Below are 14,187 nucleotides of genomic sequence, written 5' to 3' on the forward strand. Positions count from 1 at the left end.
AGCAACCCCAGGTTACAATCATGTGCCGTTCCATAAGAGGACTGATTTGTGTGAAAGACAGATTGTTAGATTGAAAAACACAAGAATGAAGGGAAGACAAAGCGCTGCACAATGGTTAAGTTAGCACACCGTTGGATGCCCCCAATGGTGACTATTGATCTAAAACCACAGACGCCAAACCCATCCATTTCAAACAACAAGGAAACACACCCTGTGATTGTGATGGTTCCCATCATAGCTAATAACAGCTGTGGAGCACATGAGGTTTAAACACTGAGCTAAGCACACCTGAAAACCGATCAAAAGAAAGGATGATGACCAAAGAGCAAATCTCTCAAAAACACTCTTAACTAAATACCGTGACCTTCAGAGGCATCTGGAACTTTAATCAGAAGATAGATGTTCGGTGCAGTCCTCAGCCAAACACAGCGGAGCACATCTTCCACTCTTTGTTTCTATGACAACTGATATTCAATCGTTTAAGGTCTTTTTTGGCCACCGCTTTGACCTGAAATCACACTTGCAATGGTCCAATCTTCTTTCACAGATGTCAGAGTACAGTGTGGAACTTCAGCTCTGCTACCATGGTAATGGAACCATCAGAAAGCAACACCTACCTTCCTCTGGGAAGAAATGCACTGTGAGCCTTCGGAACACTTGCTGTAGAGAAGACAGTAAAAATCACACTTTGTGTGCAAAGCGATGGGACTTAATATTCAGATAACCTGCATAAACATATTTCCCACCTCTCAACTTGCGCTGCATAAACCGTAGAAGTACTGCAATGAAAAGTAAAAGGACAAGACTACACGAAGGCAATGTACAACATGACATTTAAAAAAAGAATGACCTATAGTATTAGACAGGCTGCAGATGATTCTAGACTTATGTTCAGGTTATGGTTGACTTGATTTAATCATCCCAATACCGAAATCATCCCAACCCTGCCTACGACATGAACAGCTGACAGATGACATTTACAGACATTTAACAGGCACCTGAAAGACAAGCAATTAACAACCAGTAGACATGGGCCACATTTCTTTTATTAGTCCTTTAATAAGATAACTGCTTCTTTAATTTTCTTTGTTAACGGTAATAATGAAGAAATTAACCCTGGACTGACAGCCAGGATGATGCCAATTACAAATGCTGGTGCTGCAACTGTACAGCATCGTTCTCTCTTTGTAATTACATGCAAGTCTCTGACATACAGTATCAAAAAACACTAGTCAAGGGCGCGAGTCCTATTAGGGATCGCAGACCCTTCAACAAAAGGCACGACAGGGAGAAGAGGAGAGGTGCATTCTGGGAGAATAAGGGAAGGGAGGACAGGTGCGTCCTTCTGGGCCCTCCCGTTCCCTTCCCCTCCGTCCCCCTGGCGTGGTGGGCTGGCCCGACAAAAGCAGGGATCTGACCGGCTGATGCCTGCCTTCCTGAAGATCCTGAGAAACCACTGTTGTTCGTTTTGCTCTTTGATGGAGGCAATTAAAAAAAAAAAAAAAAAAAACAAAACCAAAAAAAAAAAAATGGAAAAAAATTAAAAGTAAACAAAATTCTCCCCCCAGAATCCTCCTAACCTGTTAAACCCACCCACCCGTCCCCATCGTAACCATAAAAAAGGTAAAAACAAGGTCTACTGCAGAATGGCTTAACTCCTCACAGTCTAGGGGGGGAGCCCGTGGTCCTGGGAGCTGAGGGGCGCTTGGTGGTCTTGCGGCCGTTCCGTCTGGTCTGGGTGATCTTGGCAGCCGGGGGTCTCCGAGTGTTGGGCTGGCGCCTCCCCTTGGGCCCCTTCCGCCTCCCCCTCTGCCCCACGCGGCCCCTCCCGGCCCCCGCTGGTCACTTGCGCGAGTGCAGTGTGTCCTGGAACTTGGTGCTGGTGTAGCGCACGTGGAAGCCCTTCTTGTTGATGGTGTCATCGGAGTGGAACTTGATGACGATGGAGTCGCCGGCGGAGTAGATCTCCTCTGGGGGCTGGAGAGGGGCGGAAAGGGGAGGAAAACGGAGCGATTCACCAGAGGCCCTCTCAAAACGCCACTATTTATGTGCAAGAGAGCATCGATTTGAGGAGAAATTATGAGTGCACTGGGGGGGGAGCTGGCATTCATTCCCTTGTAAATCAAGCTCCGGGTCTCTAATGAGCTTTTCACTTCACTCCGCAATCTTAGTTTACTTTTCCGCCCTGCTTTAAATGCACTAAATGTCCCTTTGGTACAGCGTACATTTGGTGCAGTCATATACCTGCCAATTTTGATTTACTGGAATAGGCGCTGAGAGGAAAAAAAAATACAGCTCGTTCAACCGCCAATAATGGAATCAAGCTGTTCTCTGACCTATCCAAACACCTTTCCAATCCCTGAGTGCCCTCATTGCTCTCCCTAACACCGCAGCTCCACGCCACCCCATTATCCCCGGTTCTTGCCACCACCGCTGATCGCTCAAAACCACCGGCCGGCATTTGCGGAGCCAGAGCAAGCTGCTTTTATCAGCCTCTGTAGCTACAGATCATGAAGCAATATATCACAACCCGGAGGAACGGAACAACCGTAATGAAGTCATTAAAGGCTGAAAATAGAGAGGAAGCCCATGAGCTGCACGCCCACTGCTCAGCCCTGATTACTGAGGCAGGCAGGCAGGCTGTTAGGCACCCAGCAGCAGAGAGCTGGATTCAGAAGCAGAGTTTGTGTCAGTGACACAGCATGCTAGCTTCCCAACCAGTCCCCGGGCTGGCGCGAAAGGCCACAGTAATGGAGTGCCGGGACAGCGCCCTCTACCACCCCATGACATGTTTCAGCGGGAGAGTTTACCCCTGATCCGCAGTAGCGGCCCAGCCTCGGGGACTTGTTGTCGGCGCCGTCGAAGAGCTCCATGTAGTCGTAGCCACAGTCCGCCTCCTCCTCAATCTCAAAGGTCTGGAAGATGAGCTCCACCCCGTAGCCCTTCTCTGCTGAGATCACCCACTGGCAGTCGGAGGCGCCGGGGTAGTTGTTATCCCCGAACTGGGCGTGGGAGTACAGGTCTTTTGTCTTGACCTCTGCCTTCAGACGACCACCACACTCTGGAGACAGACACACACACACACACACACACACAAAGAGAGAGAGAGAGGGGGAGATTTTAACAGGGAGGGAAATGTAGGAAAGAGTGCAGCTCCCACATACATTGATATTCTACATACATGAAAGCAAGCAAGATGACATGACATTCTCAAATGTGTGCTTTGGTATTACAGTAACAACAACATACATCCACTTTCAGTGGCACCAAACTCAGTAAGACCTTTCTTCTGCGTGTGTGATGAGTGTTACCACTACATGGTGATTATTCCTGATGTTCTATGCTACCTGCTGTGTGGGAAGCCTCGAAGCCCTTCTTCTGCACCGAGTTGTCAGAGAAAAAGCGAAGGAACATCTTGTTGCCGCTGGAGATGACTGGCTGGGGTTTCTTGGTGCCGCAGTAGCGGCCCAGGCTGGGGGCCTTGCCGTCACGCCCGTCGTAGATCTCGATGTGGTCGTAGGCGCACTCCAAGTGGGCCTCCATGTCGATCTCATTGAAGGCCTGGCGAGACAGAAGGCAGTGTGGAGTGAGTGTCAGTGGGAGGCGTATCCTCCCAGGTTCAGCTGAGAGACACATCCTTAAACGCTTTAAGCCACGTAGCACGAGACACACAAACAGAATGCAGTCTAGCTACTACAAGCCCACATACACATTTAAGATTTCAGGTCTGAGTAAGCCTGCATATATGGGTGCAAACATCTATTGATTTAGCCCAGGTGCAGAGATTTGCAAGCAATGAATGGGGGCAAATGCTACAGCTCAAACATGAACAGGCCAGCCATGCAAGTATAGCCAGGGAAACGGACATATGAGAAAACTCCAGAACCCCACTGTGGTGCCGAGTCCTCGATTGCTTCCACCGCCGACCCACACACATTCATGGGACACATGAGCAAATGAGCTGCGGACAGAACTTGGGGGGGGGGGGGGGGGGGTTGGGTGGACACGTACGATTTTGATGCGATGGCCTGGGGTGGTGGACAGGGCCCAGGTGCATGCCTTCTTGCTGGGGTATTTATCGGGCCAATTGGGGCTTGTGATGGTGCCACTCACGCTGTTCACAATGTGATCACAGCCCGCTGCAAAAACACATCCACAGAGTCAACACGGCTTCCCTCCCTCTGGGGCCTCAGCTCTGGCCCACGCGGCAGGGCAGAGCCCTGTTTTTTCCAGGCGCTTGCTCACCCTGACCCTTCTGTAACTGAAAGATATCCCCTAAAAGTATCCGCAGCGCACTTTACTGGCGTTTAGCGGCACTGTGATCGGACTGGATGGGCGTGGCGTCAGTACCTTCTTTGCAGTCGTGCTTGTTTTCGTGCAGCACGAAGCCGCTCCGGCACTGGCAGCTGTAGCTCCCGAAGGTGTTGACACACTCGTGCTGACAGCCTCCATTCTCCTTGGAGCACTCGTCTTTGTCTGGGAGGGAGAGAACACCTCAGCCGACTCTCACAAAGGCCTCGTTCCCCTCGACCTTCACATCTCACGACCAGACACCAGCCACCAATCACCGTGACGGCATTAACAACCCTGCCCTACAGCGCCCCCCTGTGGCTCACCTGAGAAGAACTGGGCCTTGAAGCCTTTCTTAGAGACGGTGTTGTCGGACTTGAACTCAATGCGCATGTTGTTGTACTGGGAGGTGATGGCCTCCGGTTTCTCTGCGCCACAGAATTTCCCGTGTAATTTAGAGTCTGCAGACAACCCGCTTCGCACCTCCACATAATCGTACTTACACACCTGGGGAGAGAAACCTTTGGGGATCAGACATTTCCAACAGATCATAAATGTACCTTATCAACAAACAGAAAAGCAGATAAGCAAATGACTGTTTTTTCATAACATGAAAAATTCAATGAAATTTTGGCTCAACTGTTATTGTATATGGTAAAAAGGATTGTTGTAATAAGTGCATTGAAGGCACAGTCCCTCTCTTTAAAAGACTAATGGCTCTTATACATTTACTGGACCACACCCTGACAAATAGAGTAATATAAGAAATACACAAAAATAAAGAAGATTTCCTCCCAGCTTCACTTCAAATGATGAAAATATCAACACCACCAGAACCCCCCCCCGGCTTACATCATTGCCCTCAGTCTCGAAGACGTCAAACAGCAATGTGATGCGGTACTGGGTGGGGGCCACCAGCTGCCAGATGCAGTTTTTGTTGGGGGGGTACTCCCTGGGCCAGCCGGGACTGGTGATGGAGCCATTCAGTTTGGTGATGAAGCCTCCACAGGCGGCTGCAATGAAGGCACACAGGCGTTAACAGCATACTTCATACAGACTCTGCATACCTCACACTGTCTGCACGTACCTCACACTGCCTGCGTATACCTCAAACAGTCTGCGCAAACGTCACACTGTCCGTGCAAATCTCATGCTGTCTATGAACGCCTCACAGTGTCTGTGCATACCTCACGCTGTCTATGCACACCTCACACTGTCTGTGCATACCTCACACTATCTGTGCATTCCTCACACTATCTGTGCAAACCTCACACTGTCCATGAATACCTCACAGTGCTCATGCATACTTGACACAGTCTGTGAATACCTTACACAGTCTGTGCATACCTCTTATTGTCTTGGGTAGAGATCACTGGACTCCATGACCAGCAAATAGTGTTCCACATCCTTCTATTTGCATTTATATAGAGATTAAAGTAACCCATCGTTCAATTTCACAGCAGAGTAGCTTCAAAATACCACTTCCATTTGGATTTTTACAAGGCATTTCATCAGTTCAACCAACTAGCAAGTATTTAAAAATCTATAAAGCTACAACCAAGACTGGCTTGAATTTAGAAGAGGTCTTCTTCATTCTGAAGCTAAGCTGGCCTGTATTGTTCTATACCTCATTTTGATGTGTTGAAAATCATTTCTGTGAAGCGTTACATCCCTATGAATCCCTATGAAGTGACGATTCATGTCTACCACTGCGAGATAAGGCGGGTTCAGTGAACTTGTGGTCACGTCTGCTCTGATATCAGAAGATAATTATCAATCCCAAATCAAACCAAATGCTCCTTCAATGATATTCACTGTCTCTGTGCAGCATTACAGAAACCTGGATCTGGAGGGATATCTTGCTATTTACATGCCTTTACGCATTTCTCTTCCACTGCATGTTTTTTCAGTGATTTGCACTGCTGTCTCAACCACCTTTTCTTGGGGTCATGGAGTCATTTTACAGTTTTCCTCAACTGGCCTTTGTGGTTTTTTTGCAATTCCCTCTGGAAATTCCCTCCAGAGCATACTCCGATCCAGAACTTTCTGACAGTGCAATGGGACAGAATACATTTTGACTGTCTGAATGATATGGCTTCCACTACACGAATATGTTTCTTTTTTTGAGTTGCTCTTGCTTGCTGATGGTTGCTGAGCAGCAGAGGTTTTTCAGTGTCCTGTTTTATGCAGACAGATATTTCAGATATTTCCCTTAAACCCAATTAAACTGGATATGATTGTCCTGTTTAAAATGCAATGGCATGGAATTTCCTCTAGGTGCAGACAGTGGTTAGCATTTGAGAGGGAGCAACAAAAAGCCAAGGACACAAACAATGCCCTCAATAGTTCAGCCACAACAACAGCACCTTTGATGTCTATATTGGGCGTATAATATAACAAGCATGGCTTCTTAGGATTCCTTTACAAAATTCTTTTTTACCTCAAGCTCGTTTGCACTGATCAATATCAGATGGTGGAGGACCAGAGGCAATTATACTTGGCAACATGAACCATAGCCGGGGCGCTCTGAGCCATCTCGGGGTTTGGAGGGAAATTGTGATTAAGGCTGAGATTATATTCAGCACTGTGCTGTGCTGGAGAGCTGCCTTTGATAGGGTTCTGGTGACAGCAGTGAGTCGGGGGCCTGTGACAGAGTCGAGGGACAGTGCATTTGTGGGAAAAGAGAGGTGAGTGTCACCCCCTGACTACCCCCCCCCCCCCCCCCCCCCAAAAACCCCCCCAACCCGCACTCACCCTCACAGCTGCGCTTGTCGGACGCCAGCTCGTACCCGGGGTCACAGGCGCACTTGTAGCTGCCCAGAGTGTTCACACAGCGCTGCTCGCAGCGGCCGTTGTCAGGCTTGGAGCACTCGTCCATCTCTGCAGTTCGAGCGACAGAAATGTGTGAGTCACCGAACAATCGAGCCAATCCGGTGTCACCTGGATGTAGGGTGACGCCCGTGTCGTCTTAGCATTTCAGTTGACAGAACATGTGTAAAAACCATACATAACAGAACAGAACATTTGAACGTTGATTTACCTGATCAACTTGTATAGTTTGACATACAGTTAAACTTCAGATAGAGGGGCAAAAAATGAATTTATACTATATACGCACATACACACACACACAAATCAATTTTATAATAGCAAATAAACCACCTGAGGAAAAGGTATATCATGAATATCACTATGGTGTAGGGGTTACAAGCACCACCCCCTTTGTACCAATATTGATATATCCCAGCCTCTTTTCTCTCATTAATAAATGAAATGCCTCACTAATCTGGCCCTGCTAAACTCAACAGGCCATTACTCAAATCAAAAATATCATTACAGTCCAAATCTAATATGACATTTGTGCCACTTTTTTAAGATAGCAGATTGGTAAGATTAGAATGACTTTTTATGAAAAATAAAGAGAGATCTGCTGTTGTCTAGCATGCTAGGGGAATCTTCGCCGAAGGACATTTAGATACAGCTAAATCTTAAACTATACATACATTAAATAGCTAAATTTTAAACTATACATCCCTCCCCTCCACCTGACCTTTGAAGAAGTTGGCAGCAAAGCCAGCCTTGTTGACAGAGCCATCAGACACAAACTTCATCCACAGCTGGTTGGAACTGGTCTTGATGTCATCAGGTTTGTCGTAGCCACAGAAACGGCCCAGGAGGGGGCTGCTCTCCGAATTGCCGTCCCGCACCTCTAGGTAATCATAGGCACAGCTGTCATGCCTCTCGATCTGTGGGTGGGGGAGAGGGTTGGATCAGAGGGCGGGTGGCACACAAGTGCACAGGGCTTAAACAAGGCGGAGACTGCAGAGGTACCCTGGGTAATCTGTCGTGAGAGAGCTGTGGGCCAACGCAGTGTGCAGGGTGCTAAGCCATGCGTGACCAAAGTCCTGTTCTTGTTCCTGGCTGACTTTTCACGATGACGACTAATAGGGGGCTCTATACATAATCCAAAATTTTCAATTCACCTCATAATTTTATGATAGCTTACACTGAAATGGAGTGTGTGTGTGTGTGTGTGCGTGTGCGTGTGTGTGTGTGTGTGTGTGTGTGTGTGTGTCTGTGGGTGGGGGGGGAGGGGAGGGGGGGGGGCTCACCCTCAAAAGCCTTCTAATGATGGCACACTGCCAAAACAGAGTTTGCATTGACCATCATTTTCTTCCTTTTCATGTCTACAGTCCTTGTTTTGGCTAACATTGTTGTAGGATCTCATCTTTAAAACTACACGGCTTTTGAAAACAAGGGCGTCTCACGACGATGGCGTCTCAAGTAATAACAAACTGAGTGCTGGCCTGAAATATTTCAGAGGTACAAAAGCAGTGCCCAGACAAATGTAGACAGGAACAGCTACACGAGTGACTGACTAAACTCACAGGGCTCACATGAAAACACACAGGCAGTACAACAAAGTACTCCCAACATACAAAAGAACACAGCCGCAAAGAGCAATGCTACTTGAGCTGACCTGCACAGCTGTCTTAAGCATTCCTAAGATTATAGTATGCACAATGTGTTTCAAGGCAAGTCACTGTATAATGCCACTGTGCCAGCAGTGTGGTGGGATGACTACAGGAAGAGGGAACTGGGGTTATGAGTTTGACCAGTACATCCACTTGACTTAAATGTCACGGACAGCCTTTGGGACCAGACTACTCATCAAGGGTAGATGAGCAGGACCATGGGACCTTTGCTGAGAGCAAAGAACTGCAGTAAGCACCGCATGAAACACACTCCCACAGGAGCACTTCCAGACTTAGTACAACAGCATCCCATGGAGGTGTGAAGACACCATTAGAGTAAAGGTGTTCTAAAAGATATTAAACCAATGACTGGTTCTATGTTTAGTACCAAGCTAGATATCCTAATCAGGTTTTCAGCATTTATCTTGCAGGCTGGTGTTGCAAGGCATTCTTTTTTTAAGGCTTTGGTTCCAAAACAATGCAAGCCTACTACCTTGTTTCCAATGATCATACCCCTCTCTGTGAGAATCCCTATAATAAATAATTACCAAGATGATGTAACAGTTTTACATAACCTAACAGTCAAACTCGCAAAGTTATCACCCTTTGTTTCTTTTTTGCACTTTCAGTTTTGGGCGAGAAACAAAAGCATATCTACTTTCGCCGACTCAAGCAGGGACCTCTTTGGTGTCACAGAATACCCTGCTGTGCTGGGAACACGTTCTCAGGCTGTGCAGGAAGCTGTCACAGGCTGCTCTGGTGTCACAGAAGAGGCACATGGCCTTTGTTGAACGTTGCCACCAGACTTTAAGGACTACAGGCCTTTTTGTTTCCAGAACTAACTGTTCTCCAGTGTGTTTTTGTCCCCCAACTCACCAGGAGTCTCGCATTTGGCATCCATATTAAGAACCCCCCGTCTAAAGAGTCCTGTTTAACAGATCACTTTTGTTTTTGCAGGAAAACCTGTGGCAGTGAGCTTGTGAAGCACGAGACCACCTTTTGCGCATTACGTCCAGATGTGTCACACTCTCTCCCCTCACCTCGAACGACTGGAAGGTCAGGCCCACGTGGAAGCCCTGGGCCACTGTGATCTTCCACACGCAAACCTTGTTGGGCCGGTAGTCGTCGGGGTAGTTGGGAGACTGGATCTGCCCGTTGTCCCGTTTGACCTCCCCGCCGCAGATCGCTGGGGCAGAGAGAAAGCACGCAGCGTAAGGATCTCATGAATGCAACGCACTGCAGATCACCTTGCATTGGTTCACACAGACAACAACACACACTTTGGCTCTGCAGAGTTCACAGTACCAGTACAGTACCAGTCAAAAGTTTGGATACAACTTTTAATCTTTGTTTCTAGTATTTTCCACATTTTAGAATATAGAAAAAGACACAACTACGAAATAACACAAATGGAATTATGCAGTGACCAAAAAAGTATTAAACAAATCAAAACTACCTAACTGTTTTAGATTCTTCAAAGTAGCCAAAAAAATATTTTTTTAAAAATCATTTTTTTGGAAAGAAATTCATGCATAGGTATCAACCATTTATATCTGTGAAAGAAACAAATTTAAAGCATTTAAGCATAAGTCTTTAGATCAAAAGTCTTTAAATGCATGCTTCCCATTATCTTAATCAGATGTGTCCAAACTTTTGACTGGGGCTGTACATCATGGAACACAGAAATCTAGAATCTGGAATGTACAGTATGGCCGTGCACCATACTGAGATGGAAACCAGATTAGCGCAGTGTAGAATACTGTGAGTTTGGCAGGGCAGCAGTCTAGCAAGCTGACCCCGTAATAGAAACTGGAGCAATCCCCTAACCAGAATTTAAACCAGCCTCCCCAAAGAGGGCATCGGGGGATTTGGGTTGGGCGCTGGTGGCACACCGCCCGTGACGGGATGGTCCGCCACTGACCATACCTTCGTACACCGCAGAGAAGCCCTTGCCCACCCAGTTACTGCTGCTGCGGAACTCGATCCACAGTCGGCTGTCAGTGGAGATGATTGGTTCAGGCAGTTTATCCCCACAGAAACGACCTGGAAAACACACACAAGTCAGGCCCCATTACACTAAGATCCTTAAGTAAGCAGCTGGATATTTATCCACTTAAAATTTACCACCCCTGAGGGCAAAAGCAATATTCCATTCTCAATCCCCATTCAGATTTGTGTAAACATAAATACACACACTTACTCATGGATCACAAAGAAGTAGCATGTTGTAAATATATGCTTGTGCAAATGTCCATGACAGCAGCATGGTAATTATTCTATTCAAAGGGACTTGTGGGATAGGTTCTAATACTGTGGTGTTCCTCTCTTATTGACTAACCTTTCAAAGGAGCTTTCCTCCAGTAGCCATCCCTGATTTCCACATGATCGTACCAGCACAGATGACTCCTGTACAGATCCATGGAGGTGAAGTTCAGAATGATCTTAAAAATGAAGAGACCTGGGTTACTGAGGCTGAGGCTTAACTCACCACACGTCACGAACATTTAGAGGATCCAGGAACAACTCGTGAAAAATGTTTGACACAGTCTGCCAAAGGGACTAGACAAACTCAAGTAAAGTCACTGCAACCTACAGCATCAAAGTTTGGGAAGTGCACATTTGGTAAGACATCCATCTATTTGATAGTGATCCTGAACTCTTTCCCCAGATTCCTGTTTTTATGCTCAAGAATGCAGTGTCCGCATTCCTCCCACCTTCTCTCCAGGTGTGACAGATATCCTCCAGATGCAGTGCATATAGGCCGAATATCCATTGGGGAACCCAGGGGACGAGAAGTTCCCACTGCTGTCCTGCAGACTGTCGCCACATCCTGCCCAGACACAATAAACGCAAATAATGAGGACGTTTCGTTGGCCAAGTTGGCCGTGGAAGAGACAGGCCATTGGCTGTAAGTCTGCAAGTGAAAAATTACCACGGTTCATCTACACTCATAAAATAAAATTAATCAAACTTAAGTCTGGAGGTTTGACTTCTATCAAACACACTTGGGAAGGCCTGCTCAGTGCAACAAAGAGCAACTTCAATCAAACACTATTTCTGCCCTTTCATGTTCAAAGGCACATCCGCAGATGATATTCGATTTATTCCAGATGATGCAGGATGGCGGAGTGTAGGGGAAAGGAGGGTGGGAGAAGGAGAACAAGGCATTAGATACGGCTCCTCTAAAACACATAGTATCCTGTAAATGAAACTGGAAAAGCACAGACATTCGCAAACAGCTCGAAACATCATCCTTACAGGCACATCAGGTGCCCCCCGAAGCCCACAGAGAAAAGCTGTGAAAATGTCTACAACAGCACTGCAGCAGATGGCCCCGACCGGCAGCTGAGAGAGAGAAAATATCGTAACAAATGCTCCATTTCTTGGATGCCTGCCTGTCAAAATACCACCTCTTGGGCCACTTCTCCCTTTTCCATTTCACCGGAATAAGAAAAAAAAGAGCAGGTCCCTAATCTGTTTGCATTCAGTGCCTTCCCCAATAATGGTTTAGCCAGCTTATAAAACGAGGAGGCGAGAGGTTCGTCCAATAATGTGCGGCGGAGGTCCGATGATGTAAACCATTAACAAGTGGTCTAGCCCTCGCGGAGGGCTGACAACCGCTCCCAGGAATGTGGCGCAAACAGGAATCTGGCACCCTTTCCAGGGTTTTCTGGGAGTCAGCTGCGAGGATCCCCCTTCTGCGCCCCCCAGCGCCGGGCGCCACATCATCCTCCCGCATCTGGTCTGCAGAGCGGGAGGCAGGCAGCCGCACTTTTCACCGCTTTCCGAGAGGAAGCAGCTGACAGTGTGAGGCCCTTTCACTCTGCACTATTAAACATTCTTTAATCTGCAGCCTTTAATCCTTGCATCTAAAAGATGGTTTGGGCCACAGGGTTCTACACAAGTGCTGTCGATAACTGGGTGTGACCAATCTGTGCAAGCATTAATTTCATCACAGAGAGGGGCACAACTCTAATGTTCCCTTCCTTCCTCTGAGAACCTTTTGGGTCCACTTAGCATCTGCCTGCCCACTTACCCATGAGAACCAGAGAACCAGAGAAATGACTGGTAGTCACAGAATGACCCCTTTAGCCTCTGCTCTGATGCAAACAGAGACGTGAGAACTGCTGCCCTGACGTCTTAAAGTCCCCTCATTTCCTCTGAGACAGAGTCAAGATTCCCGCCCACAAACAAGTCACTAACTAGAGAATGCTCAATGACGGCCTTCCAACACCAATAGCTTGTACTCTCATGCACACATACAAACTATAGAGTGGGGGGAGCTGGCCTGATGTTGATTCACAGCTCCTTCTGGGCCATCATCCACTTGAGACCAGCTGTTCTTTTGCCGTCTTCTGGGAAAGAGCGATGATAAACTTCCTGTCCCAGGGCACTGTTTACATTCTCTTCCCAAGCCAGGAGGCACGGCAACTGTAGCCCGGGATACAGCAGTGCATCAGCGGTAGATGCTCAGCTTTTTCAAGACGACATAAAATAGGACTACATTCCAGGGAGCCCTTTGTACAGAATTACATTCACTTTCAGCAGATGGGGTAGGTCACAGGCAAACACCACTTATGGCACAGAGGCAGCAGCCATTGAGATTTAAGCTTCTTTTGCCTTGGATGTTATTGTTATACTGTCATACAGCCTGCTATTCTGAACTCCAGTACGTTATCTCTGTCACATGTGAACTGCGCTGCTCTTACTTGAACACTTGTAGAGTTTGCGTGCCTGAGCGATGTCCCCTTTGCTCAGTCTCGTCCTCTGGCCGATGGGTGGCCTCACCCCGTTCACATCATAGCGCGGCAGGATGGTGTCTAAGAAGATGCCTCTGTATCACAGATAGAAAAAAAAATTACTGAGGGGGCGCATGCGCACACACATACATATACAGACACATATACACACACACACACACACACACACACACACAGACAAATACATGTACACACACGCTCGCACACACACAGAGACACCTATTAAATGCAGATGCATTTCAACATGGCCAAGGTTAAACCACAGGCCCCATTACCTCCTCTTCCACGTGCTTAAATCATTGTATAGTGATGCGCTTCAGATGTTGACTCAAGAGGCGTGGACTCAATAGGCCAAAGCATGGCTAGTTTCAGGAAGACAAACTGCCAACAATAACTAGAGCCAAGGAATGATATTCATGAAGCAGGCCAAGGCAATCCAGGGGCAGCAGACTTTGTGTTTTCCTTTGTGTGGTTCCTGGGGCGATTTAGCAGCGGGGATGTGAGACGTCTAGTCTGAGAACATGAGACGAACATCCCTACAACGTGCATGTGCTTGTGCTAACTGGCTGGACGAGCGCGCGAGTGCGTGCTGCCCTCCATGCCCTCTGGATAAATGAACCGGTGATATAACCACCGCCCATCTCTCAGCTCAGCTCCGTCTG

The 14,187-nt window shown here is 47.4% G+C and overlaps 1 protein-coding gene across 1 annotated transcript in view; it reads right to left on the reverse strand.

Annotated features, from left to right (window-relative positions):
• Positions 1-1,646: 1,646 nt before the first annotated feature.
• bmp1a (bone morphogenetic protein 1a) overlaps positions 1,647-14,187 on the reverse strand; it is a 38,471-nt gene continuing 25,930 nt past the window's right edge. The window contains exons 7-20 of the mRNA XM_036526719.1: positions 13,475-13,599; positions 11,480-11,595; positions 11,104-11,206; positions 10,692-10,808; positions 9,806-9,951; positions 7,841-8,036; positions 7,045-7,170; positions 5,143-5,303; positions 4,617-4,797; positions 4,351-4,476; positions 4,012-4,139; positions 3,348-3,561; positions 2,811-3,061; positions 1,647-1,977 (exon numbers count right to left, since the gene is read on the reverse strand). Coding sequence (XP_036382612.1) covers positions 1,843-1,977; positions 2,811-3,061; positions 3,348-3,561; positions 4,012-4,139; positions 4,351-4,476; positions 4,617-4,797; positions 5,143-5,303; positions 7,045-7,170; positions 7,841-8,036; positions 9,806-9,951; positions 10,692-10,808; positions 11,104-11,206; positions 11,480-11,595; positions 13,475-13,599 — 2,125 coding nt within the window. The 3' untranslated portion in view covers positions 1,647-1,842. The remainder of the gene's footprint in view (positions 1,978-2,810; positions 3,062-3,347; positions 3,562-4,011; positions 4,140-4,350; positions 4,477-4,616; positions 4,798-5,142; positions 5,304-7,044; positions 7,171-7,840; positions 8,037-9,805; positions 9,952-10,691; positions 10,809-11,103; positions 11,207-11,479; positions 11,596-13,474; positions 13,600-14,187) is intronic.

The sequence above is a fragment of the Megalops cyprinoides genome, chromosome 4 (assembly GCF_013368585.1).
Source record: "Megalops cyprinoides isolate fMegCyp1 chromosome 4, fMegCyp1.pri, whole genome shotgun sequence".
NCBI lineage: Eukaryota > Metazoa > Chordata > Actinopteri > Elopiformes > Megalopidae > Megalops > Megalops cyprinoides.